Source organism: Corvus kubaryi, unplaced genomic scaffold (genome assembly GCF_017639235.1).
Source record: "Corvus kubaryi isolate FWS band 111438036 unplaced genomic scaffold, C.kubaryi_AGA036_p1.0 78, whole genome shotgun sequence".
In the NCBI taxonomy this organism is placed as follows: Eukaryota; Metazoa; Chordata; class Aves; order Passeriformes; family Corvidae; genus Corvus; species Corvus kubaryi.
In genome coordinates this window covers 7,551,278-7,578,185 of record NW_024582065.1, presented here as the reverse complement: position 1 = coordinate 7,578,185, position 26,908 = coordinate 7,551,278, and the positions used below count along the sequence as shown (strand labels likewise).

Sequence of the window (26,908 nt, the reverse complement as noted above, 5' to 3'; positions counted from 1 at the left end):
AGTGTTTCCCTCCACACAGCAGAGCCCTGGAGCCAAGAATGGGAATTTGGGGGTTGAGGAGCTCACCAAGAAGCTGGAAAAATGTTTTTCCCTGAATTTGCCTTGGGATGAGAAGATCAGCAAGAGAAAAAACTCCTCTGGTGATGTTTCTGTTGCTGTGGGGAAGGTGCAGAGCTGGTGGCCACACAATCTTCTCCTCCAGATCCCAGCCACCAAAACCAGGTTGGATTTTTGCACCGGAATTTCTCACTGAGAAAAAAAAAAAAAAAAAACAAAGAAAAGATTCCAGGCCTGGAATTTCTCCCCACGATGGGTTTGGATTGTATTTTACAGCATTTATTTACCTTTGAGCACTTCCACTGCTCCTCTGATGAACTTTTCGGGCTCCACGGGGCACAGGGGTCCTGGGGAAATCCCGCTGCAATCAACTCCAAGAAGAGATTCACATCACGGGGGTTTAGGTGGAAACAGTAAACTTGATTTATTGAAAAAAAAAAATCTATTACATTTATTCCTTTATTACACAGGTTTAAAATATTTAAAAATAGCTCTTATGGGCATTACACTTAAATTTTATGACATGTTTATTGGACTTTGAAGAAATGTACAATATGGCATTTGACACTATATTTTAAAAAGGGCCTTATGTACTAAAAGTTTGGGGGTTTTTTTTCCATAGGTTTTATTTTTCTTATCAACATTTGTTCAAGTCAATATATATTAAGGGGAGGAGGGAAATAAAATTACACAAAAAGAAGGTCTGCAAATACAAGTAGTAATTTTATTGCAATATACCGTAGCTAAGTGGTCTGGGGAGGATCGGAACAGTTTGGAGCTCAGTACAATTACAACACCGTGGAATTCAACACAGGAATTTTTTATTCTTTTGTTTTTTTTTTTTTTTCTTCTTCTTCAAGCAGAGAAATCAAAGGGGAAAAAAAAAAAAAAAAAAAAAGAAAAAGCTCCCTTGATGAGAACGAATTGAGAACAGAATCCCATGACCTGGGCAGACACACAGGTGTGGACAAATATCAGGATATGGCTTTGCTGGGATGTGCGACCTTTCCCAACCTTCCCACTGTTGCCAAGGTGACTGAGAAGCTGAATTCCTTATTTATTATCCTAAATTCCTTTTCACTGCTCTGCTGCCGGAGTCTGCAGTTTTTAGGGTAGCACCTTTTGGAGTTTTTTATTCCCTTAAGTAGGAGAGAGCACAAGGGAAGAAGGGAGAGGGATGGACATGGCTCCTCCAGGCCTAAAAAAGCACCGCTGGCATCGCCGCTCCCTCCAGCACGGCTTTGCCTCCCTTCCTCGGATGCTGCTGCTCTCAATTTGGGCAGGAGGGGGGAAAAAGACATCATATATAGGCTTTTTTCACAGTTAATGTGATGTCTTTTCCTTTGGGGTGAAAAATCCCCCTTGAGCTGAACGCTCCAGGCCAAAGAATAATAATTAAAAAAAACCCCACCTTGCAACGATTATTTTCCAGCTGAGAGACCTAAAGAAGGAAAAGGGCTGAGGAGGAAAAAGAAATGGCAAAAGAAGAGGGTGTCAGCACGCTGTGAGCCGTGGAAGGAATAAAAAAAGTGGGAAGAGCAGGAAAATTGCAAATTCCTGGGATTGCTGGGTGGGCAGCACCCCCACGGCTTCAGGACACCCAACATCTCCATAAATTAGCACCACAAACATTCAGCCACCGAGGACAATCTGCTGTGCTTCCCACCGGGAAAAGGTGTGGATATCCTTGGGGAAACCAAAAAACAAGAATGGAAAAAAAAAAATTGGAAGCACATTTAATGCTTTTTTCGACACAGGCCCGGCCAAGGAAGGAGAGGAGCAGGATTTGGACAGAAGAGATAAGAAGGTGCCATGCATTTATCAGCAGCCCAAATCTGCCTGAAAGTGCCTAAAAAAGCCAAGTGGGAGATTGGCCAGTGGCAGGGTATCCCCAGTGTTGTGTTGAACTTATCAAAGAGATAGCACCACAGAGATATGTAAAAATAACTATAAAAAGCACCTTTTCTTTCTTCATTTTTTGTGTTTTTCTTTACACTTGATATTCAGAGAGGACAAATGGATTTCCCCTGCCACTGGAATCTGCCACTGGGAATGCATTCAGGTTTAATTATTATCATTTTAAAGGAATGCTGAAGGAAAAAAAGAATTAATTTAAAATACGTGTGTTAAGCAAGTGAATAAAAAGGCAGAGCCTCAATGCAGATCCTGCTTTTAGATCAGGGGATTGTAGGAAATTTGTTAAAAAATGGCTTTAATTCCCTCATTTTGAAAGGAATCATTCCAAAAGGCATCTGTGGCTCAGGGGGCTGGTTTGCACCTCATCCTGGGGGTAATTCCAAGGCCTCCAGATCCCAGTTTGGGGCTGGGAAGAGGCAGAAGTGGGGACAGAAGCTGCTGTCTTCATTCCCAGGTGGAAGCTTGGCTGGGATGGGGTGGCTTTAATACAGACAAGGTCACTTGCATGGTTTGAAGGCAGGAACATTCCAACATCTCAAATAAAATACAACACAAATATTTACTCACAAACACACAAAAATAGAAGCACCTTTAAGACATGGCAAAGAGATGCCCAGTGTGACCTTGAGTCAGCACTTTGGAAAACGTGGAACGAGGCAAACTCAATGGAGGTGACACGGAAAATTCTGGAATTGGCCATGGCATCTCCTTGCTGGAGCTGATCCAAACCTCGCGGAAGGCAACAAAACCTCTCCGAGGAGCTTCGGATCCAGGACTGCCGGGAGTTCAACGTTGAGCTGAACGTGAGGAATTTCAAGTTTTTTCCGTATTTTTTTTTCCCCTTAGGAACAAACAAATGCTTCCTGGCGAGGAGAAGAGGAGGAGGAGGAGGAGGAAGGAGGAGTTTGCTGGAGGTGGGCTCAGCTCGGTGGCCGCGGGGCAGCAGCGGTGGCAGCAGGGACAGGGCCAGGTCTCCGCATGTGGCTGTCAGTCATGAGATTCCAAATCCGTCCTGGGAATGGCTGAGGGGGCATGGAGGGATTTGGGCAAAACCAGGGACACAACAAAATAGTGAGGGCGGGGGGAGGGGAAACCAAAATAATAACCCATCGCTGTCCAGTTTCAGACCGTGCACGTGACGAGGAATTCTTTTTTTTCTCTTTTTTGTTTTCTTTTTTCTCTTTTTTTGTTTTTAATTAAATGGCGCAATGAGGTTACGAGGTTGCTCATTTGGAGACTAGGTTCAGGTGGCTCTTTTAGCCCAGGAAGCAAGCTGGTCCCACCTCGAATCCAAATTTCTGTGCCGCTTCTCCGAAGTCATTGAACATGATGTCAACTATGGGGACCTGCTCCACTTTGGGCGTGTTGATTTCCAGGATGGTTTTCTGGTAGCCCTTCCTTGCCTGGAGGGAGGGAAAGAGGAGCTCTGAGGATGCCTCCAAGCCAAGACACAGCTCAATAATCACCACTCTGCTGGGAATATGCTGTTGATCTTTCCCAGGAATTTTTGGACCCGAATCAGAGGTGCCACCACCCAAACACAAATTTATTTGCACATTTAGCACACGAGCCCTCAGGTGACGGCTGAAAAACCCCTGGGAGATGCCCAGACCTTGGAGCAGAAGCAGATCATGACACTCCAACTCTACTCCAGCACATTTCCAAGCTGGAAAGGGAGCCTGGGAAACCTGTTGTGGCTGTGGAAGGGTTGTTTTCCCTCCCCGAGGACACGCTTGGCTTGTTGAGCAAATGGGAGCGATTTAATTTGAATGTATTAGTGAAAAGATCACATTTAAAGTTTGATGGAATTCACAAGGAGCTGCTGTCTTTTTATCGTGCCTGGTGGCCATGGGGTTCTTTCCAAAATATAAATAATTATTAGAGGAGCAGAAGTGCCCCCGAGGGAGAACAAAGCTACACAAACAGAGAATTTATGGAGCAGCTTTTGGCTCTGCCTTTCCCCGTGATTTTTGTGTCTCCAAAGAACAGGCTGGAGCATAGCTACTGGGAAAGGGCTGGAAGTTCAGGAAAAACATTTTCAAATAATGGGATGAACATCAGCCCTGGAGCTCCTCTGGCTTCAGCAGCCTCCAACACAGTTGGTCCTACCAGGACCTCTGTGGCAACACCGTGTGGGGCAGCCCAACCTCATCTCCACAGGGTAGGGCTCAATCCTGGAAGTATTTAGGATGGGAAAGACCTTTAGGACCATTGAGTCCAACCATTAACGCAGCACAGCCGAGCCAAGCACGTGAATGGGTTGTAGCACTCCCTCCCACAAAAGAAGCAAAAGCATCTCTCAGCTCCTGGTGGAGTTCTCTAAATTTCTAATGGCCTTTTTGCGGGTCTAAGAGTCAGATTAAAATCACCTTCCATGGAGAGAATTTATTGTAAACCCCAAACTCCTTTAAATAAATAAATAAGTAAATCTCAAATATCCTGCCTGTGCTTTGGGCAGCACAATCTGCCAGGGTAGCAGATTAACCCAATTTATCTGCCTAAAAGGCAGAGGTTTTCAGGAGGCTTGTCCACCTTAAAACGTGCAACCCGTGGTTCTCCAGCACCCCTGAGACCCAGAAGGAGAAGGGAGGGGGAGGCCCTTTTTCCCAAGGATGTTATGCCAGCAGGAGACACGAAGAACTCGAGGATAAACTTCTCCTGAGTGTTCCCAGAAGGGGGCTGGATGCCCTTTCCCTCTCCAGGAATGTGTTAAAAGATCTAATCTGATTTTCCTCATTGCTCCATCAGTAAAAAATCTGTTTGTGCCAGAACAGAAGCATTTCAATCTCGAATTACGTGGGGAGCTTTTCCTGTCAAACATCTCAATCTTTCTGTCCCGTGGGCTCTGAGTGCTGCAGCTCCAGAGGGTGGGAATTATGCATGTTTTTACACCAGCAAGCTGGGGCTCAAAATAAATGCAGGCAGCACCTGCTTTGCCAAATTTTTATCTCCTGAGGGCAGATTTTTCAGAGTTTAAACCAAAATCAAGCATCCATAGAGGAGTTAGAAGAAAGGGGAGGATGTGTGGCACCTTTGGAAATTGTGGCTCGTGCACCCCATGAGCAGCACAGCCCAGAGCCTTCCTGGGGCTGCACAAACAAAAATTGCAACCAAACCCTTCCTGCTTTGCCTCCAAGATTTCCTGGAAGCCCTAAAAGAGATTCTTATCAAACCCTGCAAAGTTCATCCCAACTGGGTGCCATCGCTCACCTCCCCTGTGTGAGGAATTGGGTAAGAACAACGGCACCGGCAGGCTTTTAAAAGCAAGCAGTGTTTTTAGGCAGGTTAATTGGATTAATCAGATTAATTTGACTCCTGGACATGCTGCAGCTTCCCCTGACTTCAAGCAGGGTCATGGATTCCCATGGAATCATTTACTTCCAACTTAGGGAAGAGCGAGTTGATGTCTCCCATGCTAAGGACAACTGCATCAACCACAGGAAATCTGGGGGTGATCTGCTCTGGGGAAGATGGTGCTGGACAAGCAGGGGAGGGGACAGAGGTATCCCCAGGGTGTCCCCAGAGCCAGGAGCACCCACATACCGCGCAGCCGTCGAGGGCGGCTCGGATGTAGGGGTTGTTGTCGAAGGACATCTCCTCGTCGTTGGAGCCCAGGAAGCGGATGGCCTTGTCGTAGCTGTTGGTGGTGGCATCGTGCCAGGCCACGGACTGGTAGCAGTTGTAGGTGATGTTCTGGTGGGCCGAGGCGCTCAGGAGACGCAGGAAGGTCATCTGCACCACCCCGATGGGATTCCCGTCCGAGTCCACGTAGGAGAGCTGGGGGAGGTGGAGAAGGGACAACACTGGACAGTGAGGGACAGGGAAACATGGCCAGGGGCTCTGAGGGACACCAGTGCCACCAGCACACACTGCTCCTGAGCTGGGCTCTGAGGGACACCAGTGCCACCAGCACACACTGCTCCTGAGCTGGGGGTCTGAGGGACACCAGTGCCACCAGCACACACTGCTCCTGAGCTGGGGGCTCTGAGGGACACCAGTGCCACCAGCACACACTGCCTGAGCTGGGGGCTCTGGGGGACACCAGTGACACCAGCACACACTGCTCCTGAGCTGGGGGATCTGAGAGACACCAGTGCCACCAGCACACACTGCTCCTGAGCTGGGGCTCTGAGGGACACCAGTGCCACCAGCACACACTGCTCCTGACTGGGGGCTCTGAGGGACACCAGTGCCACCAGCACACACTGCCTGAGCTGGGGGCTCTGGGGGACACCAGTGACACCAGCACACACTGCTCCTGAGCTGGGGGATCTGAGGGACACCAGTGCCACCAGCACACACTGCTCCTGAGCTGGGGGCTCTGGGGGACACCAGTGCCACCAGCACACACTGCTCCTGCCACACTGCTCTGCTCCCCCAGGAACTTTTTGTTCTCCTGCTGGATGGGGTCCTGGTGTGAGCAAAGAAATTAAATCCAAGGAGGGCAGGAAAAAAAAAAAAAGGCAAAGGGATTTCAGCCCTGGTTACAAGAGGGTGGAAATTTGGGGATGTGTCTCAAGTTTAAGCCAATATTGAGTGTATTTCTCCAGATTTTGAAGTGGAGAGAAGGTGAATTCCTGTGAGGGTTCAGGGCTTTATTTTCCTGTGCTGTCTGACACGAATTTCTGACTGCTGGGGGTGCTTTGTTCTGCACACCCTGGGATGTTCCCTATTCATTTTTCCTGGGCACCAACCACTGGGGTTTGAAGCAATCTTTGCACTCCCTCTGCAGCAATCCTGGCCCTGCTGCTAAGGACTGGGGGCTGCCCTGATTGGAAAAGCCAGGCTCAGGTAAAGGGAGAATGGATTTGCTGCCCTGTTGCGAGCACGGAGCTGCTCCTGCATGCTGGGATTTGCTCCATTCTGCCCACCAGGCTCCTTTTTCTCCCGTGCAGGAAAAAATCCCTACCAAAGAGAGTTTATTGAAACAAAATCCCAGGACTTGGAGGATTCAGGACTCAGTGGGACTTTCATGGCCCACAAAATGATCTTTTGCAGGGATGAACTGGCTGTGTTTGAGGCGGCATTTCCAAGCTCCTGCCCTGGATGGGCTTAGGGTTACTTTAGAAACAACCAGGAGGAAAACACAGGCACCCAACCAACATGGATTTCCTCCAGGTACCACGAACCCTTGAGTTGTGGTGCAGGCTGCAAACAGTAGAAGAGATTCATAACCACAACAAACCACTGAATTAAAAAGAGATAATCCAAATAAATAAAGATACCAACCGGTTGTCAGGATGCTGCTGCACTGTCCTCCTGAGAGTTAAATGTGACTGACCAGGAGAAAGCCACGCATGCCAGGAGGAGCTACCAGAAAACCACCAGCACGTGGAAGGAGGGGGACAAAAACTGCCAAGAACTTGTCACACCCCCAGCGTGGCCCTACTGGTCTGCAGGGCCTTCTCTTACTTGGTTTCATTTCAAACCAGAGCTTGCTTTGAAGCCTGGCTGCTTCTTAAAGGGTTTTTTGTTGTTCAGCCTCTGCAGATTTTGTGAAGCCCTGTCCCAGCTTTGCCGATGGGGACACAGGGAGCTGCTTGTGTGCACAATGTTTGCTCAGTTTTGGGAAATTCAATCCTTCCCTCTTTTCTCTGTGCTGGCAGGTGCCACATGGCTGGGAGGAATAATGGGATGGGATGGGATGGGATGGGATGGGATGGGATGGGAGGCCTCATTAGAGCTGCTGGAAATTGTGTGTAACACACACAGAAGGGAAGCAGAGAAAACATCGGCAGGCCTCTTATCCCTCTGAACACAGCTCGGCTGCATCCCAAGGAAAAGTAAGGAATTGGCTCCGAGTGCTCTGTGGCATTGATTAATGCTGGTGTGGGAGCATCAAACCCAGCTGGTCTGGTTGTATTTCATATTGACTGCATCCTCTTACTTCAGGTGGCCCCAGAAGAAAGGCAGCATCTTCCCAGCTGTGCAATTGCAGGATTTATATGGAGCCCCTGACAGCACTGGAAATCTTCCCCTCAGCTCTGGGGTTCCCTGTGGGCTCAGCCCCTCAAGACACCAGGGACCATCTGCATGGAGTAACAGGAGCAGAGCTGCACCCAGAGGGGAACCCAAACTCCTTTTCATTCTGCCCATCCACACACAAACTTCAGCTGATTTTGGATCCAACAGGCAAAAATAGTCTCCTTAATTTACCAATCTCATGGTTCCTGGTACTGACTGAGGCAAAGTCAGAGGTAATCTTACAATAAATACATAAATAAATGAATAAAACTTTCATGGCCTGTGTGTTTGACTGTTTTGTGGTTTGTTTAGGTAGAGCTTCCACATACTGGTGGCTTTTTTATTTTTCCAAATAGAAGAAGCAGGACAGGTAAAGAGGAAAAAAAAAAAAAAAGAAAAAGCAAGAAAATGACAACACAAAAAGATGGAACAAAGAGCTCCAAAGTAGCACCAGAAATGTTTTATCTAAAAAAAGACTAAGCCTTAAGCTCTAGGCTGGCACCTGAGCCTCTAACAGAGCTGGGAAAAAGGGAAGCAGGGGAGAGGGAGAAGTGGAGGTACTTGGAACATTAACTGATGAAGTGCTCTGTAATTAAGCTATGAGTAGCTGCCCTCCAAGGAGCCTCGAGGCTGAAGCATTGACTTTGCAGCCTGGTTTGATGATGCAGAGAAGCCACAGAAGCCGTGTCCTCCTTGAGGGCAGAACCAGAGCAGGATGTGTTTTAGTGGCGATGGAGTGCGGCAGACTTGGAAACAACGCAGGGCTTGGGTTGTTTGCCTTTTAAGGTGGAAGTTGGGGCACTGCAGGAACCCCTGGCCCTGGGGAGGGGACAGCTCAGCGGGACACAGCAGAGCATCTCCTGCCTCTGGGCAGGAGAATATCCATGGAATATTTGCCTGTGCCCCAATTCTCCTGGTTTGACTGAGCTCGTTATGTGCATCCCACTAATTCCACCGGGACTGATACCCCAGGGGGACATTCCTGTGGCTTAAGACACAAATCTGACATCCCTGCCCAGGACTGGGTCTCTGTGGGAGTGATCTCACAATGTGGGTGTCCTGTTCCAGGACAAGAAACCAGAGCTTTTCCTGGTTTGTGTCTTGCTGACATCAAACACTGCTTGACCTTAAAACAGCTCTTCCCCCTTGAAAAAAATTCTTAATTGTGATTCAGTCCAATTCTTTTCCACTAGGCTTGGCTGGAAATCTTCCTTTAAATAAATGACTTTGTGTCCCCCAAGCTCTGGGGGCAGCATGGGAATCCCCACTGTGGCTCATCTCCATATTGGAGACAAAATTCATCCTCTGGGGAAAACCTGTCCTAGAGAGGCCAGAGACGTGCAGATCCCCCCTGGGTGGGTGACAGCACCGTGCCCAGCTCTGGGCTGGAACATCATTTTGGGGATCTCTCAGCTCTTGGGGTAAGGCTGCACTGCTGGGGGACAGCAATGTGGGGACACCCAAAATGGGGACAACCCAAAATGGGGACAACCCAAAATGGGGACAACCCAAAATGGGGACTGATGAGGAGACAGCAAGAGCATTCCCAGTGGGGTGGAGCACTCCCTGTGGGGTGGAGCACTCCTGCAGAGCTCTGTGATGACAAAGCTGCCCCAGGGTCCCCCAGGACATCCCCGTGTCCCTTTCTAACACAGGGCAAAGCTCAGCCCCTGCTCCCAAGTTCCCAGTCAGGCAGAGTGGACAGAAGCACCTCTGGCGGGTTTGGGGTCTCTCTCAGGATTCCACCTTAAACATTTCCATGTGCCTGGGAGGGGGATTAGTCCAGCATGCAGAGGGCAGCAGTGTGGCCATACCAAAGCAGGTGACAAGCTCTGATTCAGGGCCAGGGTTAGCCACTTACCAAGGACCCCCGCTTGTATTGACTATACCATGTGGAAGGCTGTTCTTTGGGCCAACGAGCCATTTTACTCTGTAAAATATGACAGGGGGTTAAAGGAAACAGAAAGCACCAGGATGCATCTTACCAGTTTACCGCGCTTGAATTCACTGAACCACGAGCCTGGGTTTTCCTTGGGCCAGGAAGTAATTCTAGCCTAGTTTGTGGAGAGCAAGGAGGGAAGAGAGAAAGAAAAAAAAAAATCAAAATTAAAAAGGTTACATTCATTCCAGAGGTTGCATGTCTTATTGAAACTGTCCAACTTGCTTTCAAAATGTTTTTTTTATCTTTATACATCAGTAAGGAGAGCAGGAGGTGGCTCTGAAGCAGAGGAGATGGAGCGGTGCTGCTCTGGCACCAGCCTCCTTTGCTGAGGGCTATCTCTGCCTCCTAGAAACTTGGGATGCCAATCCAGCAGTGGCAGGAAAATTAAAAGGAAAGACAGAGAGGGAAGAAAGAAGCACGGATGGGAAAAGGTGCATTGATCTTCATGTGGAGGGCAGTGCTGGTGCTGGAGAAGCCTGGTGCCTCTCTAATGCCAAATCCAGGCGCTGTGGGGCTGGGAAAGGCAAAGGATGGGATTAAGGAGAAGCTTCTGCCTGCCTGCTGTGTTTGAGGTGCAGCACAGACAGTGCTGGACACTCGGGATGGAGCTCCATCCAGAGAGAGCCAGGGGGTGAGCTGGACAAGGAATGAGCCATCAGAGCACCCTTATGGCAGCCCCAGCTCAGCAGCTGAAGCAGCTTTTTTTGAGTCAGAGCACAAGGAAGGAGCGTGGCTGCTCCCTCAGCCTCCCACATCCCCCTCATTTGTGCTGCAAATCTCTCCAAAAACAACAGCCCAGCTGCAGGTGCCTGCAGGGGATTGTCCTTCCCTTCCCAGGATGAGAACTGCAGAGCAAATCCAAGTGTTTGTGCTGGGTGAGGGATGAGCTGAGAGGAGCCACGGCTGAAACTCTGCTGTGGATCATCCCAAACCTGCTCAGCCACCACCCAGGGCTGGGGTGGTCGCTGTTTGCATCCCTTTGGATGGGAAAAGCTTTTTCTTATGGATCCCAGCACTGAATTTGTATTTGAGGAGCGCTGCAGCTCCAGAGAGCCCCTCACAGAACCAGCCCAGCAGGAGCTCGAGCCCCTGCAAGATCATGGCCAGACTCTGCTTTTTGAGCTGTCAGATTTTGAGGAGAAACACAGCACAGTGATGCAAAGGAAGAGGAAATCCATCTCCTCTTCAAACAGCCCCAAGAAAAACTCAGGGAGAATTGATGTTGCGTGGGATTTGCCCTGTGCTGACACACATTTCTGGTGGATGAAATTCAGCAGGAGAACAGCTCCGCTTTGTCACAGCTGGAGCACAACTGTGACACTGGCACAGCTCCCCCAGGCTGAATCGTTGTGTTTCTGCTTGGCCAGTGCCAGAGCTGGTCCCCAGGCAGCGGGAAGAGCAGCTCTGGAAAACAGAGTGCAGGGATACAGGACAAAAATGATGGGTATGGCTGAGCTGAGAGCATCATTACACAAGGAACTTCATCAACCTCGTGCAGCGGTGCCAGGGAGAGCTCGGAGCCTCCTTGCAATCATTTAGGATCATTTACCCACAAGAAACAGCAGGAAAAATGACAGGAGGTAAACATTTATCTGCTCTACCTGGAGACACAGGAGGGAGGGGAGGGGAATTAGTGCTGCTTGGGTATGCAGGCAGTGGAGCAGGGCTGTGGGAGGGGACACCAGGAATGAGATCAACAGAGCCCCCAAATCCTGCACCAACACACACCCCTGCCTTGGACAGCAAAGTTCAAAAAATTAAGTTTTTTGCATTGGTTATGCCTGGGAAATCATCAGAGTTTTGTCCCAAATCCCAGTTTAAATCTGACTTTGCCAACGTACTCTGTGTTATTTTAGAAGGTAATGTTGTGTAACAAAGGAACGTTCTGAATCTTTGATCCTTCCTCGCTGCTCTTCAATCCTTCTGAAATTGGCTGTCTATGAATATTCATATCAGAAAACCACCTATCACCAGGAAAGAGGGGGGAAGCAAAGGTGGTGTGGACTTACTCCTTCAGATTTCTTATCAGGGAAGATGCAGGTCTCTCCACCAGCCGTGAAATTACAGTAAACTTTGAAAGAGTCCCTGGAACATCCTTGGTTGGGATCAACCCAGTATTCACCTGGATGAGGGAAGAGAAGGGAAGAAAGGCTCAGGACAGAGGGCACTTCAGCAACCTCCTCACCTGGCATGTTTCATCTCTCATGGGTTATTATTTATATGGAGTTTTTTGAGAACTGGTCATGTTCTGGTGCCAGCTAAAGAACATTTTTCATCCCATATCCCCACTTTTAGAACAGAACATTTCAGCTGGAAGGGCTGTCCAATGATATCCAGTCCAACTCTATATATTCCTTCTCCACCAGCCACATTCCCCATGGATTCTCCAGACTACACCTCTTCCCACCCTCACCGCTGTGTGGAGCTGGAAAAGCCCCCGAGTTCCCCCCATTCCCTCTATCCCAGGACACACCGTCTGGGAAATCAGGGTGGCAGAGCTGCAGGTCCTTGCAGGTCCGTGCTGGGTTGTGCTGAGTGCCCAAGGGATGCTTCATCTGCTCAATTTCCAGTTTCAAGGAGTTCAGGGAGCCGAAGATCTCCTCCATGCCGTCGGCATAGTCCATGTAGTTGTCGGCGTTCCCGTCGTCCAGCAGCTGGCTGGCATCAATGTTCCTCCTGGTCCTCTTGGATGCCTGGATGGGCAGGGGCTGGATGACTTCTCCAGGAGGACCCTGATGAGTGGGGAGGAGAAACCAGAAACAACTTCTCATTCCATTGGGAAAAGGACAAAGAGATGGATAAAGCAGCAATATCCCAAAATACATACTGGACATGGAAAACAGCCATGGATGGTGCTGATAAAACCTCTGGATTCAACATTTTCCACCTTCCCTTGTCCTCTTCCCATTAACAGCTCCTCCCTTCCCACCCTGCTTTCTCCCCCAGCGTCTCAGGAGATTCCAATCCATTGCTAGGATTGGCAAGGAATCTTTGTCCAGAGGTTGTCTGCTTCCCAAATTCCAGCACCCTTGAAGTCTGAACCTCCTTTCATGCTTCACTTTATGGGTTCTACTTACAGGAGGCCCTGGGGGCCCAGGAAGACCAGATTCACCCTTTGGACCTGTGGGACCCTGGGTGGAAAAACAAGGGAAAACCAGGAGTTACTCAGGAGAATTCACCTGTTATTTTTGTCACATCCCAAACATTAAAACTGTGGCTAAAGCTTCATTTTTGTCCTGTCAGGCACACAAGAGGAGTCTCCCTGTACCCACCACCCCCCAAAAAATTGGTAGTTTTGGTGTTAGGTAAAAGAGAAGATCAAACACCTGGAGTACAGTCAAATTTTTCTTATGCTTCCTACAGAATGCATAAAATGCGTAAAACCTTTAACTCTCCCAACCAATCCAACAGTTTTACAAGTCAAATAAAATCTTCAAATTAATAAAACATCAACTTCTGGATGGCAGAAAGACACTAGAAAGTTGTCCAAAAGAGGAATTTTTAGCTGCCTGCACAGGAGGTCTGCGCCACGAAGTTCCAAAGTCTCATTCCTCACCAAGTTCTTCCCTTCCCAGCTTCCCACCTCCTGCTTTTCATGGGCTATTTTTAATCCCCTCCACTCCCCAGCAGCAGCTTTTCTCCTCGGGACTAAGCACTGGACTGCTCCTTGTCATCTCTGCTGCTCTGCTCTTCAGGGAAGTGCAGTGGTGGCACAGAAACCTTTCCCAATTATCACTCCTGGGCTTAGGCAGCCTGGAAAAGCAGAGATTGCTAAGTCCTCTCTGCTAATTGCCTTAATTCCACTGATGAGGGGAGTCCCAGCGTGTCCTACACTCAATAAAAACCCCTTAACCTCTTCCTTTAGCTGTGTCTGTACTCACTGATGAGCCTTTAGCACCTTTGGGACCAGGTGGACCCTGTGGAGAGAAACACAGAAAGGAGTCAGTTCATTTCCAAGCAGAGAATTCAGGCTCTCCTCGCACAGAAAGGGAATTTTTAAAACATTCACTCCCTATTTCCATTCCCCCATCCATTTGAGCTGGGTGTTGCTTTTATTTGCCATCAGACAAAAAGCATTTGTGTCAGACCAATCTGTGCTCCATGCTCCTGTCCCAGTGAGGACTGGGAAAGCTGCTGGGTGATTCCTGGAATGTGGGGCTGATCCTGGCTCCATGCTCAGGACACCCAGCTGGGCACCCCAGGGTGCAGCATGAGGCCTTTGGGCATCCAAAAAAGTGATCAAAACTAGCAAAAAGGGCAATAAATCACTGTGGGATTGTAGATACTCCAAAAGAAAAGGGGAGGGAAACAGGGTGGGATGATTTCCCTGTGCCCATCTCCCACATCGCTTCCAGCACTCCTGGAACTCATCCAAGTGGTTTTAATTGTGACCAACATCCTCCTGCGGCCAGGGCTGTCCTGGGCATTCCTGGCAGCACCAAAGTGGCTCCTGAGGGCCTGTGCAGTTCCCAAGGAATTCCAAGATCATTCCTTGTCACCTACCGGTAATCCTGGGGGCCCTGGAGGTCCGATGGGTCCAGAAGGACCTGTGATACCCTAAAAGATAGCAGCAAAACAATCTTGATTTGCAATTCTGGCCTAAAACCCCACATCCAACCCCTGCTCACAGGTGACCACCCAGTTTTGGAGGATTCCATTCCATTCCAGTCTGGAGGTTTATCTGGTTTTTAAATCCAGACAAGAGCGTGGATAAGGAATTTCCCATCTCATTTAGGCTCACACTTTTTAAAATCAGCCCTTTAGATGAATATTTAATGGCACCATCCCTCCAAGTTTATTCAACTCTTTCATAGGACCCTTGAGAATCTGCTTCCCACAAAAACGGGTCGTTTTGGAGCAGATCCATCCTTCACACGTAGAACAAACCACATTAACACAGAAAATATCCCTCAAAAACTGGCAAGGATCTCCTGCCAGGGCTGCCCATCTCTGCTGTGCTGCACCTCCTCAAGGGTGCAATGCTCCAGAGCACATTCCAGGAAGGTTTTCTGGAATATTTACCTGTTCTCCTTTGGGTCCTGCTGAGCCCTGGGGGCCTGGGAGACCTCTGTCACCCTTTTCTCCCTGCTCTCCGGGTGGGCCAATAAGACCAATTAAACCTGGGTGACCCTGGGGGAAAACAGCAGCTGTTAATTAGGATTCCTGACTGGAGAGAGAAAAGACATCTCTAGATCCAACCCCAAATGTCTGAGCGAGGTGTGAGAGGAGTTTATAGCAATCCCTGACACGTGGAAATGGCAAAGTGGAGCAAAACAGGAGATTTTTGCAGCAGAAAATGTTACAAATATAGAAAGAACCTCTGCACTGGAGCAGCCGCTCATTCCCTGGGGTTATAGAAATATATATATATATATGGCAGAAATGTTTATAGGGTGGAGAATCACACCTTAAAACTGGCCAGGGCTCTGCACCTCCACACGGACCCACAGCAGAGCTCCTTGGGGCGCACTCAGAGCGCTCCAGCTCTCCCCTGAAGCTGTCACTGGGGCTGGTGACCCTCCCCAGCCTTGTCCTGCCCACTGCAGGACCCCTCTGCAGTGACATTTGTCCCCCCACACCCCACCAGGAATCAGGGATTCTCACCTTCTCCCCTTTAGGACCAGAGTCTCCTTTCAGACCAGGCAAACCCGGAGGGCCCTTTGGGAGACGGGGGAAAACAAGAGAGGGAATGAATTCATGCCACACTCATTCATCCATTTCAAAAACTCAGGGAATTGGATGCTCTGCACATACCATTGGGCCTGGAGGACCATCTGGGCCAGGGGATCCCGGGAGACCTTGTTCACCCTGGAAAACAGTGCAATTCCCTCATTCCCAGTGACAGCAGCGCTCCCAGCTGGGAATATTCTGATTATTCACCTGTGCCAGGGAATGTCTGCCCTGGCTTTTCACAGATGGCAAAAGCAAAAGGATTAGTGCTCCTTCCATGCTCAAATCTCTGCTGGAAAAGGGACTTTGTGGGTCACAGAAAATCACCCATGGAGAGTGGCTGAAGACCCAAGACTCCAATGGAACATGTGGGAGATGATATTCACCATTCCATTATTTCCATGAAATACATTTTATCTGCTGCCAGGCATTCCAGCATGGACAGAACGCTGGGAAAAGGCATCTTCCAGGCAGGTGGGATACAGGAACAACCTGCCCAGAAGCTTTCTCAGACTGGGAATACTCACAACTGGACCAGGAATCCCACGAAGGCCATCGGGGCCGGGCTTCCCTGGAGCACCTTGGGGACCAATGGGCCCAGTCTTCCCAGGAGGTCCTTCCAAACCAGCTTCCCCCTGGATGAAGAGGCAGGATGCTGAGTTTGTGTTGGGACATCAGATGAGTTTGTGAGATGGTGCCAGGATGTCAGGGAGTGGATGCAGATCCACGCCAAGCACATGAAACTTTCTGCTCCTTGATTTTCCTGCTGCTCCCTCCACCTCAGGCACTCTCCAAACTCCTTCAGCCTTGCCTGAATTCCAGCAGGAATTTACCCTTTGGCTCTGAGCTCTCCGGGGTTCAGGGACACCCATCCCTGCCTCCCCTGTGCTGCCACAATGGGATCTGTAATTCCCAATCCCATCTCCATCTCGCCCCCAAACAATCCTGGCCCATTAATGCCGTGTTTGCCCTGGGAAAGGACACGGGATCGTGCACAGCCCGTTATTTACAGCACATTAAACTGCCAAATACAGCACTTGGGTGTTTCAAACGAAGGAAAACATTCCCATGACCTTACCAAGCCCTAATTATCTCCACAGAGCTTGTTAAGGGCTGAAACATAAGCTCAGGTTTGAGGCCAGCGGCCCCAAATTCAGGCTAATTTGTTGTAACACGCAGCAAAATCAACTCCCTGCCTTGGCAGAGGGAGATCCTCTTGGAATATCAAGGACACAGCAGAAGTGAAATCCCATTCAGCTCTTACCTTGGCTCCTTTCTCTCCTTGCCTTCCTTCGGGACCAGCTGGACCAGGAGGGCCCTAAAGAAAGCCCAGAATAGATGGAAAACACGATTAGATCCGGTGATCTGCAACGGTCCGCTGGAATTAGCAAAATGATGCTCCAGCCCCAGGGAAAGAGACAAAATGGAGACAAATATCTCTGAGAAGCTTTTGAAATTAGCTCCTTGCTAAATGAATCCCTGGGTTCTGCCAGCAAGGCAGGAAGAGCAGGAGCATCCCTTCCTTGGGTTTTCTTTGGGCTGTTAACATCTTTAAAAAAAAAAAAAATTATGGGATCCACCTGGCAGCTTCCCATCAATTTCCAAAGGCTGTGGGTGGTGCACCATTTTACTTTTTTTAATTATCACATATTTTACACAGTATTTACACAGCATTTATTGTAGGCTTAGTAACAACACGAGTTTTAAGAAGGTAATAGAAATGCACTTGGAAAAATACTCCTAAAAAAACCAACTCACCCTTTTCCCTGGGGGTCCAGAGGGGCCTGGCTCTCCCGTGGGCCCGGGGGAACCCTGCAGGGAGAGAGGGGAGGGGAACAAGCCATGAGTGCACCATGGGATGTGGGAACGAGCAGGAAAACCTGAGTCAGGCTCTGGAGTTTGTGCTGAGCCCGGGCGTGGGAGAGCTCCCAGCCAACACCTCCTCGGGGTGCAGGTGGGATCCTGTTTTAGCCCTTCCCACCACAGAATGGCAGAAGGCAGGGAAAAGCTAAAATCAAAGGCTTGGATGGTGCTTTTCCAGGAGATAATTTATGCTTTTGGGATGTGGTGCTAAGTCTGGATGGGGGATGGATGGGGTGGTGGAGGGAGGGATGGGTCCATGGATGGATGGATGACACAGACAGGAGGGAATGAGATCCTCAGTGGGCAATTCCCATTGGGAATTCTGGGGGGAATGAGAGGCTCAGAGTCCCTGGAGCTGACACAGAGCCACAGGCACTGTGGGGAACAGCTCTCATCTCTCCAGGTACTCACAGTCTGTCCAGGTTCACCATCATCACCTTTGTCACCAGGGGGACCATCTTGACCCTAAAACGGAGGCAAAAAGGAACAAGGAGGTGTTTTGAGGGTGTGAATGGAGTCGAGCAGAGGAAATGTCAGGGGAATGAGCAGCACAGCTCAGTTTCACTACAGCAGGAGGAGGAAGCTCTGTGAGACCAACACTTACAGCTGGGCCAGGCTCTCCAGGAGGACCAGGGTCACCAGGGAAACCAACAGGACCCTGCAAAGAGAGAGGAATAGTCGCAAGTCAGAGGTGCTGCACCTGGAGAGCACCAGTGACAACATGAGGAGTCATCCTACAGAGTAAAATCCCAACTCCTACAAACACAACCCCACATCACATCCCATCTTTGCAGCTGCCATGTTTTCAGCCTGTCCCAGCCAGTCCAATCTGCATCCTGACTACCAGAGCTCCAAAGGCAACACTGGGACTTCCATCCCAGCTTTTCAGAAATCCATCAGCCTGGTGACAGCAGAATCCTCCCAGCTTTGGGAATGTGCAGATTGGAAAGTTTTGCTTTGCAAATGTGTGATATTTTTCACAAGAGGAGCCTCTCAGAGCATTTAATGACTGAAACACTTCACCATTCTTCCCCATACAATGTCTGTCGGGTGCTTCACATGATTCCAGGCACAGCCTGCAACCCATCACAGATATCCCAAATCCCATCTGTTAGGAGGGATGACTAAACTCCTGCTGCTTTCTGCCATCCTGCCTCATCTCACCATCAATTTCAGGCATCAGAGGAGCCTGCAAGATAAACTCTGTATCACTGTCACCTGGTGTAAATCAGCAGAGCTCCACTGGCTCCACCAGAGCTATAGAAATTAGTGGCCTGGGTGTAAAGGTACAGTTCCCAAATCCAAGAGATCTCCTTGATCCTGTTTTGGAAGCTCTGCTCTGGTGCAGAAGACCTTGGAAAGCCTTAAACACAAAGCAACCCTGCTGCAGCTCCTCACCATGGGGTGAGATTCCTTAGCCTGCAAAAAGCACTGACAATTCCAGTATTTCTGGGCAGTATGGTACAGTGGGGTCTGTCCCTCATCAGCAGCCTAAAGAAGGGGGCTGAGATCATGGATCACCAGAGGAGCAATTCTGCAGCTGGGAAACTATTTCAGATTTCCACAGATATCTCTTGAAAATGTCTTTTCATGCAGAAATCTCTGCTGGGTAAGGTAAGGAAAGACTAAAGAGGTACTTACAGGGCTGCCTTTGGGGCCATCATCACCTGGTGGGCCTTTGGGGCCGGGTGGACCAGCAGCACCAGAGGGACCTGCTTCCCCCTTTTCACCTCTTTCACCTTTAGGGCCCTGTAAAGGAAAAAAGCTTTTATTATCCAGGAAAAAAAAACCCCAGAACCTTACAGATCTCTAATTATCCTTTAATCAATTCTGAGCAAGAAGCTCTATTTGTGTCTCCAAACACAAGGACATGATTTAACAGTCCCTTCCCACAAGGACTGAGTGGTGTTCATGGTGTTCAGTCGTGGGTAGCCCAGATTGGGTGACTAAACGTGATCCTATAAATACCCAGGAACGTGGCAATGTGTCATCAATACCCAAATCCAGGACAGGGCTGGCTCAGCCCCTGCTGTCCCTCCACATCCACAGCTCTCCAGCACATCCACGCCGCTCCCAGGGGGCACTTACCGGGAGACCAACCTCGCCAGGGAGACCAGGCTCACCAGATTCCCCAGGTTCACCCTGCACAGGGAAAAAGAGGATGGAAATATTCACATTTCTGCAGGGGGATGAGTTTTCTGCTGGCACAGCAAAGCCACTGCACGAGTGCTGCAGCAAGCTCCTGCTTCAGGCTTCTGCGGGTGCTTTACCTTCTCTCCTACTGCACCAGGATTTCCTATTCCCCCAGGAGGACCCTGTGGACCATCTGCTCCTGGTGGCCCAGATGGACCTCTGGGTCCTGGTGGGCCTGGTGGACCCTGTGAGAAAGGGGGGACAAATTTCAGACGCCTTTCTCAGAGCAATTTCAGTGAGGAAAAAAGAAATAGGGAAGCCCCTTACCATCTGCCCAACGTCACCTGTTTCTCCCTTCTCCCCAGGTGGTCCAGGCAGGCCCTGTGGAGGTGGAGAGGAGGAGTTTTAGCTGTGAACATCTCAGGTGAGCCCCAGCTAAGCCCTCGCTGGATGCTGCCAATTACCTGCAAGCCCACGGGGCCGGGGGGACCAGGGAAACCTCGGGGTCCTTCGTCACCTTTCTGACCAAAGAGGCCTTGCTGTCCTCGGGGCCCGGGCTCTCCATCGGCTCCCTACAAGGAGAGGGTCTGATGAGCCCAGCTCACACATGGGGTCACACAAACCCCATCCCACCACCCCCTGCTGCACCCAGAGACGATGCCCGGCTTGTGTTGGGCAGCAACAGTGCCAGGCAGGATCATTCCAGTGCTTCCCAGGAGGCTTTTTGGGGGAAAAAAAGGGGATTTCTGCTAATAGGGGGCAATACTCACAGCTGGGCCAGGCTGACCAATCGGACCCTGTGGGCCGGTGGGGCCTGGGGGACCCTGTCACAAAAAAGAAATGTCAAGTCAGTGTTAGGAGCAGAGTGACAAATTCACCTGGGAAAGGTGAATTCCTTCAACACATTCTCCATGAACTGCATTAATTCCCAAAAGAGAGAGGGAGAACAGGGTCAGGTCTCCCTGGACACCCCAGCATTCCTCAGCCCTGGTGCCAATGGAGAGCAGGCACATCTGAACACATCTTTGCTGCAGCACAGCCATGTCCCAGCACTCAGCTCTAACCACTCACGGGTAACTCTTGTTCCTCAGGCTCTGGGCAGCACATAAAGGCTGTGGAACTGGATTTACCACAGAATCACAGGATGGTTTGGGTAGGAAAGGACCTTTAAAGATCTCCTGCTCCAATCTCTGTCATGAGCAGGGACATCTTCAACTAAATCAGAACTTCAGCCAAAGACCCAACTTTGATGGCAGCACTGCTCATGTTTCACAGATATTTCTATGCTAAGTGGGTGATGTGGAAATATCTCAGTGTTCCTGGGAGCTGGAGGCTCCCACTTGAGGCACTCACTCTTTTTTTACATCATGTGGGTATTTGATGAAGCACAGAAGATGAATCAACATTAAAAAGAAATTAAATTCATATCATTTTCTATTTCCAGCAAGTCCCACAATGAACCACACCCAAGAGACGCAGCTAGAGCAGAGTCCCCTCCACTCACCTGCTCCCCCTTGTCACCTTTGCTGCCCTTCTGCCCAGGCTCCCCGATCTCACCCTGCCAGGAACAAAGGGACAACGTTAATTCCACACCACCCCCACGTCTCAACATCCCAGCAACAGCCCTGTGTGTCTGCATCCTCATCCCAAAGATGCCAAATCCCACAGGAACACCCCAGTGTGCTGAATACTGCCAGAGATTTGGACATTCCAGGTGCAACCAAACCCTGTTCCATCCTACAATTCGAGGCTGCCACAAGATGCAGGAAGCTGCATTTTGCAGACCCTTTTAGCAGCCACGAGGGATTTGTCCCAGCTGATGTTTCCTGGGAATCCTCCACTCCAGAGGGGCTTAATGAGAGAGTGGGCAAAGGTAATTAATTTGGAGAGGCCGGGAATCTGTGGGCAGGCACCTGCTACAGGCTTGGGGGAGGCAAACTGGATTTCAGGGAATGTGGCTGGAAGAACACACACAGCCCCGTCTGCTGCTGCTCATCCCACGGGACTGTGAGCTCCATAAAACCTCCTCTGGAAGCACGTCCCACCCAACTGTGGGATGCATCATGGGGCCAACATGGCCCAGTTCCTTCCCAGAGTGACCCCACGCAGCAGGAGCTGTCCCCACCTTATCTCCATCCTCTCCAGGAGGTCCAACAGGACCTGCTGGGCCCGGCAGTCCCACGGGGCCCTGGATGCCATCCCGGCCAGCCGGTCCTTGGGGACCCTTCTCCCCCTGGAAGCAGAAAAACAGGCAGGTCACACACAGAGCTCTCCAATCGAGCCATTACAGCCCATTAAGGTTTTATTCAGCTGCTAATAACTCCTGGCTGCATGGGCAGGAACAGCAAAGCCGGTTCCAGCTGGTATTTCATCTGTGCTCCTTGTCTGAAAGGAGACAAAACTTCTGTCTTGAGGGATAATGAAAAGAACAAACAAATGTAAACAGTGAATATCCAGATCACAGCTGCAATTTCACTGCTACAGCAACATAATCTGATTTAATCTGAACCCTTTGCCATCTCTGTCTGGATGACAAACAAGACCCCAAGTAATTTTTACTCCCACGAGCCAGTTTTTGCTGATCCTGGTCCTGGCTGCCCCAACACTCACTGCTGCTCCCTCCCTGGCTGACCCCCAACTAAAGGAGGTTCTCAGGAGGCCTCGAGCTCCCTCCTTGAGATTCTGGACAAATAAAACCACCTGAAGTGAATAAAACAATCTCTGCTTCAGCATCTACTGGCACTCCTTTGAGCAGGAGCCTTCAATCAAATTTGTTTGTTTACAGGAACTGAACAGTGAATGTTTTCCAGTTCCCTCGTATGTAATTGAATTGCATCCGAACCCTGGGTGCTCTCCCCTCAGTAATTAGATGCCACGTAAATTGCCTATTCATGCCTCCCCTGACTGACACATGGTGTAGGTACTCAGCAGGACAGATGTTCCTCAAGCTGATTCACCAGGAAATTCTCGCCTCTGGATTAGCTGCTGGACTTTCTAACAAACCAGCAAATGCGGCTGATACACGTTTTTGATAAAAATCAACCTCCACCAGAGCAGCCTGACATCACCAAAGCCACCACTGGCTGGTTTTGCTGATGGGGCTGGCTCAGTTCTCTGCCCACAGGCCTGGCCTTTGGCTGTCTGTCACCAGGAGGTGACACAGGCTGTTTGTCACCTGTCCAGCCCCCAGCTCTTCTCGTTGCCTGAGGACACCTCGGTCCCTGGGGTCATGGCCATGCTTGACAGCAGGGGTGTCACCAATGGGGCACCTGAGCAGCTGACATTCTCATGGCATTTTCTCCTCTTGAGCACATCAAACCACAGCATGGCAGTGGTTTGATGTGCTCAAGATGAGAAAATTCCTTTTTAATTGAATTCCTTCCTAATTGAATTCCTTTTTTTGGGATTTAAATCCTTCATACACCTCCACAGGGACTGGTTCCATGCTCAGCTCCCTACTGTACACATCTCCAGCTGTCCCACAACTATTCATCTTTACACTGGTACTTACTGGAGCTCCCTTTTCACCCGCAGGTCCTGGAGGTCCCTGAGGGCCAGGTCTCCCTGGCAGTCCTATAGGGCCAGCTGATCCTGCAGGACCACGCTCCCCAGGAGAGCCCTGTTGGGAGGAGGAGGAAAGGAGCATTAATTGCAGTATCAAGCTTCACCCATGCCCAGACAGAAAGAAATCCAAGCTCCTCATCCGTGTTTGTGCATGTCTGATGGGATAACTGCCATGTGAAGAGCTGGTACCACCAGCCTGAGGGGCCCTGCAGATTGTTTTTTTTTAATTAAAATCCCTGGAAGGGCTGGATTCTCCTCTGGATGGTGCAGAGAGCTCAGTTCCTGGGGACACATCAACAGCCTGGAACAAGAGCATGAGCCACTTCACAGCCAGCAGGGAGGGTTGGATGATGAATGTTTCCTTCCAGGAGGGTGGCCCTGAGCATGGATCTCAAATGGAGACAACTTCCAGAGGGAAAGCAGGTGGATCAGAAGCAAAATCCTGGATGTCCTGAAGCCCCTGCAGTTGCCTCAGCCTGTCACGCACGCCCACAGCTGACCCCACAAAATTACGGAGTTGTTACATGCATGGCTTGTAAAATAAAGGAACATCCAGGGAGTCGTCAGGAAAATCGGGATAAAGCCTGGAGCTGTGACTAACCCTCGCCTGGCTCTGCCAAGCTTGTAAATGGTGGTGCCTGCAAAGACAGGGATACTCACGGCTGGGCCTGGAGGGCCTGGGGGACCTTCGTTGCCTTTCAGCCCTGGAGAACCCTGGAGAGAGGAAAACAAAGTCATTTGGGGAGTGGGGGCTGGCCAACTGGACCAGCTGGGAATCCTCCAGCTGGAGAGAGCCAGCAGCCTCTACTCACAATGGGGCCGGGGAGGCCTCGCTCTCCAGGGAATCCTCTCAGTCCAGGGGGACCATCCTTCCCTGGGAGGCCGGCGGGACCGGGATCCCCCTGCAAGGACAGGGACAAAGAGCTGAGGATCTGCACATTCCATGGAGGCCCAGCTCATCTCGCCAGGCTCCAGCTGGGATGAGGCAGAAGCTTCATTTCTTTTCTGAATCATCCTCTGCATCTCCAGGGAGGGACAGGCAGCAAGGAGGGTGAATTGCAGTCCCTACCTTGGTCCCTTCTTTTCCAGTGAGGCCAGGAAGGCCTTGTTCACCCGGGGGACCCGGAGGGCCTGGATGCCCCCGTTCACCCATGGGCCCAGTCTCACCAGTTGGACCCTGGAAAAAACCAGTCAGAGAACATGGGGTGGGTGTTGGCAGAACAAGTGAGGAAGGAAAAAGTGCAGGATATCAGGTTAGTCCTTTGGGCTGCAATGGGATGGGAGAGGTGCCCTTTCAGTGCCACCAGCAATCCCTGGAGAGATTCCCCCTCTGGCATCTACAGGAGCCTTGTTTTGGAAATGGTCAACTTTTTACTTGGCAGACTGGAGGCACTGGGAACCTCTGGAGTGAGAGCAAAATTTACACAAATGAGATGTTAACACTCCAACTATTATGCTTAGGTTTTCCTTTTTAATTGAAAACTTCCTAAGCACTCTCCAAGCCTGCTGATTCCTCCTCGGATGGGGCATAAATAATGCATGAGGCTCGTACTCCGTGGCAATTACCGGCTGCCTTTGTGCCCTCCGAGGGCACTCAGGGTGACAAGTGTCACCTCAGGCCCAGCCAGAGGGCTCCCCAGCCACCCATTTTTAGGAAGACAAAGGCCACGTGCACAAACCCACGGTGTCCCTGCCCGCTGGTGGCTTTGGGGACAGGGCTGTAACTCATGTCCTGCTGCAGGGGAGCACTTAGAGCACGCAGAGCTCACTCAGCAGCCACAGATCACAGCAACTGCGCCCAGCAGAGCCCCACAAAACTGCCACAGAACCTAATTTGCACTTGACAAGACAGATAGGGCCGCCAGGGAATTGCCCCTAATCAGGGAATTTACAAATCAGGGACTTTATGCTGTCATTAAAGAGGACAAATTAATTACTTTCTAATTAAAGAGCTGCTCCCCAGCAGTTCAGGGAAGAAGGCTCGACCCAAAGCATGCACTCAGTGCAGGCTCACTGAAAGTTGTGCTTGTTCCCGCATTGCACAGAGCTCTTGGTGACTGAAAGGAAACCAGCCCAGCCCTGACAGAATCTGGCAGCACTTCAGATTAAAGAGGGATGATTTTCCTCACAGTGACAGGGAAGAGCACTCCGGCATCACGTTTGCTCTGCCCTGACCACCAGCAGCTGCACAGCCCTGGGAGATCTCATTTAACTCCCTGTCTGCTTAAGGTCTTTTAGCTGGGTTGTGTTTTTTACACAAATCTCTCTCTCTTACACCGGTTTTCCACCAGGGTGGTTGTGCTGAGTTCACAGGAACCACCTCATTTAGGTTTTTCTAAACCCCATCCCGCCCCTCAGCAAGGTGAGCTGGGGCCATGAGGGGATTTCACACCTGCCTCAGGAATTTCAAAGCCACCTGACAAGGCTTTGTCTTCCCTGGAAAAGGAGTCCCAGTTGAACCAGTAAAGACCAGAGGGCTGGTACAGGGGTGAGCATTTGCTTCTTACCTGAGGGCCTACGACACCAGGGGGGCCTGGAGGGCCAGTCTTGCCTTGGAAACCCTGTTAGAGAAAGGGAAAAGACAAAGAGGTGACACTTCTGCCAAGGACTCCTCCTGAGAGGGTCACACTGGACCAGCTGCTCCTCCTCCCGTGAAGCCTCTGACCAGCATGGGCACCCGAAGGAAAAGGGAATAAGAAATCAAACAGAAAGTGGGAAAAATGTCTTTGTACATTTCTAAAGGGTGAAACAGAGGAAGAAGAAGGGATTCTCAAAGCTCTGCTGTTTGGATGGGGCTGTTGTGGTTTGCTCATACAGATATATATATATATAAATCTGTTATGCTCATAAAACCATAGAGGAAATGCCTATTAAAAATGTCATTAATGGCTATTAAAAACCAGTGTGAGTTTCTCCATGCTGAGCAATCCTTAAAAGCTATTTTCCTCATCCTGCTCCCCGTTCTGGTGCTGGTTTAGGCTCCGTTCTGTCTGAGCTCAGCTCCCAGAAGCGCGGGGGCAGCGCCACAACCCGTGGGGGCTGAGTGAAGCTTTATCTCCTCCATCAACCTCTGAAAGGAATCACAGCCCTGTCTGTCCCCAAACGATGACGAGCAGAGAAGTCTCCATGACAGCTCCTTCCAATGGCATTTTGAAGAGGGACAACAAGGAACTCTCAGCACTTCGATTGTTTGGCTCTCCCAGGCTACTCTTCAAAAAGCACATTAATTATGGTTTTTACTCCAGCCTGCTGACAGGCTTGAGAAATGGCATTTAGGGCTCATGGGCTATTTTCTCGTTGCCACAAAAGAGGATCAGATAAATCCCATGCCAGCGCTAGTCTGTCATGCTAAAATAACTCCTCCATGCTACTCTGGCTGCCTGCAGATCAGAAAATATCCTGTCACTGATGGGGAAATGGCAAAATATCCTTAGGAAATGAAGGTACGATTGAAACTCTTATCGTACACAACTATTTAGACCATTTCTGTGCAGGGCTTTCCTTATTAACCTGAAGAAAGGGGTTTCCTTTTGTGCTCTTTGAGCCTTGGGCATGGGGTTTTTTGAATCTGTCATGGCTTTTTTAGAGCCAATCTTTGCAAATCTAATATGGCCAAATACCTCAGCGTGCCTGTTTGCTGCTGAGTGGGAACTTAAAGAAAAGGAGGTGTTTGGCACAGAGATTTCAATCTTGCATGAAGAGACACTGCACTGACCACGCTACCAATGTAGAAAGAGTATTTAATTCATTTTTGTTTCTCTCTTTGCTTTTTGTCACTCTGTGGGGAAAAGGGCACAA

At 49.9% G+C, this 26,908-nt stretch overlaps 1 protein-coding gene across 4 annotated transcripts in view; it reads right to left on the bottom strand.

Annotated features, from left to right (window-relative positions):
• Positions 1 to 456: 456 nt before the first annotated feature.
• The window catches only part of COL5A1 (collagen type V alpha 1 chain), a 134,806-nt gene continuing 108,354 nt past the window's right edge, over positions 457 to 26,908 (bottom strand). For 2 of the 4 annotated variants that reach the window (XM_042052056.1, XM_042052059.1), the window contains 29 exons: positions 25,618 to 25,671; positions 24,180 to 24,287; positions 23,923 to 24,012; positions 23,771 to 23,824; positions 23,058 to 23,165; positions 21,672 to 21,779; positions 21,051 to 21,104; positions 20,317 to 20,370; positions 20,011 to 20,118; positions 19,874 to 19,927; positions 19,684 to 19,791; positions 19,502 to 19,555; positions 19,055 to 19,162; positions 18,018 to 18,071; positions 17,825 to 17,878; positions 17,309 to 17,362; positions 16,815 to 16,868; positions 16,078 to 16,185; positions 15,635 to 15,688; positions 15,485 to 15,538; positions 14,903 to 15,010; positions 14,384 to 14,437; positions 13,762 to 13,797; positions 12,958 to 13,011; positions 12,354 to 12,612; positions 11,890 to 12,002; positions 9,924 to 9,992; positions 5,518 to 5,751; positions 457 to 3,377 (listed from right to left, as the gene is read on the bottom strand). In XM_042052056.1, the coding sequence (XP_041907990.1) occupies positions 3,231 to 3,377; positions 5,518 to 5,751; positions 9,924 to 9,992; positions 11,890 to 12,002; positions 12,354 to 12,612; positions 12,958 to 13,011; positions 13,762 to 13,797; positions 14,384 to 14,437; positions 14,903 to 15,010; positions 15,485 to 15,538; positions 15,635 to 15,688; positions 16,078 to 16,185; positions 16,815 to 16,868; positions 17,309 to 17,362; positions 17,825 to 17,878; positions 18,018 to 18,071; positions 19,055 to 19,162; positions 19,502 to 19,555; positions 19,684 to 19,791; positions 19,874 to 19,927; positions 20,011 to 20,118; positions 20,317 to 20,370; positions 21,051 to 21,104; positions 21,672 to 21,779; positions 23,058 to 23,165; positions 23,771 to 23,824; positions 23,923 to 24,012; positions 24,180 to 24,287; positions 25,618 to 25,671 (2,568 nt within the window). In that variant the 3' untranslated portion in view covers positions 457 to 3,230. Of the gene's footprint in view, positions 3,378 to 5,517; positions 5,752 to 9,799; positions 9,869 to 9,923; positions 9,993 to 11,889; positions 12,003 to 12,353; positions 12,613 to 12,957; positions 13,012 to 13,761; positions 13,798 to 14,383; positions 14,438 to 14,902; positions 15,011 to 15,484; positions 15,539 to 15,634; positions 15,689 to 16,077; positions 16,186 to 16,814; positions 16,869 to 17,308; positions 17,363 to 17,824; positions 17,879 to 18,017; positions 18,072 to 19,054; positions 19,163 to 19,501; positions 19,556 to 19,683; positions 19,792 to 19,873; positions 19,928 to 20,010; positions 20,119 to 20,316; positions 20,371 to 21,050; positions 21,105 to 21,671; positions 21,780 to 23,057; positions 23,166 to 23,770; positions 23,825 to 23,922; positions 24,013 to 24,179; positions 24,288 to 25,617; positions 25,672 to 26,908 lie in introns of all 4 variants that reach the window. The other 2 variants (XM_042052057.1, XM_042052058.1) reach the window with 2 other exon arrangements.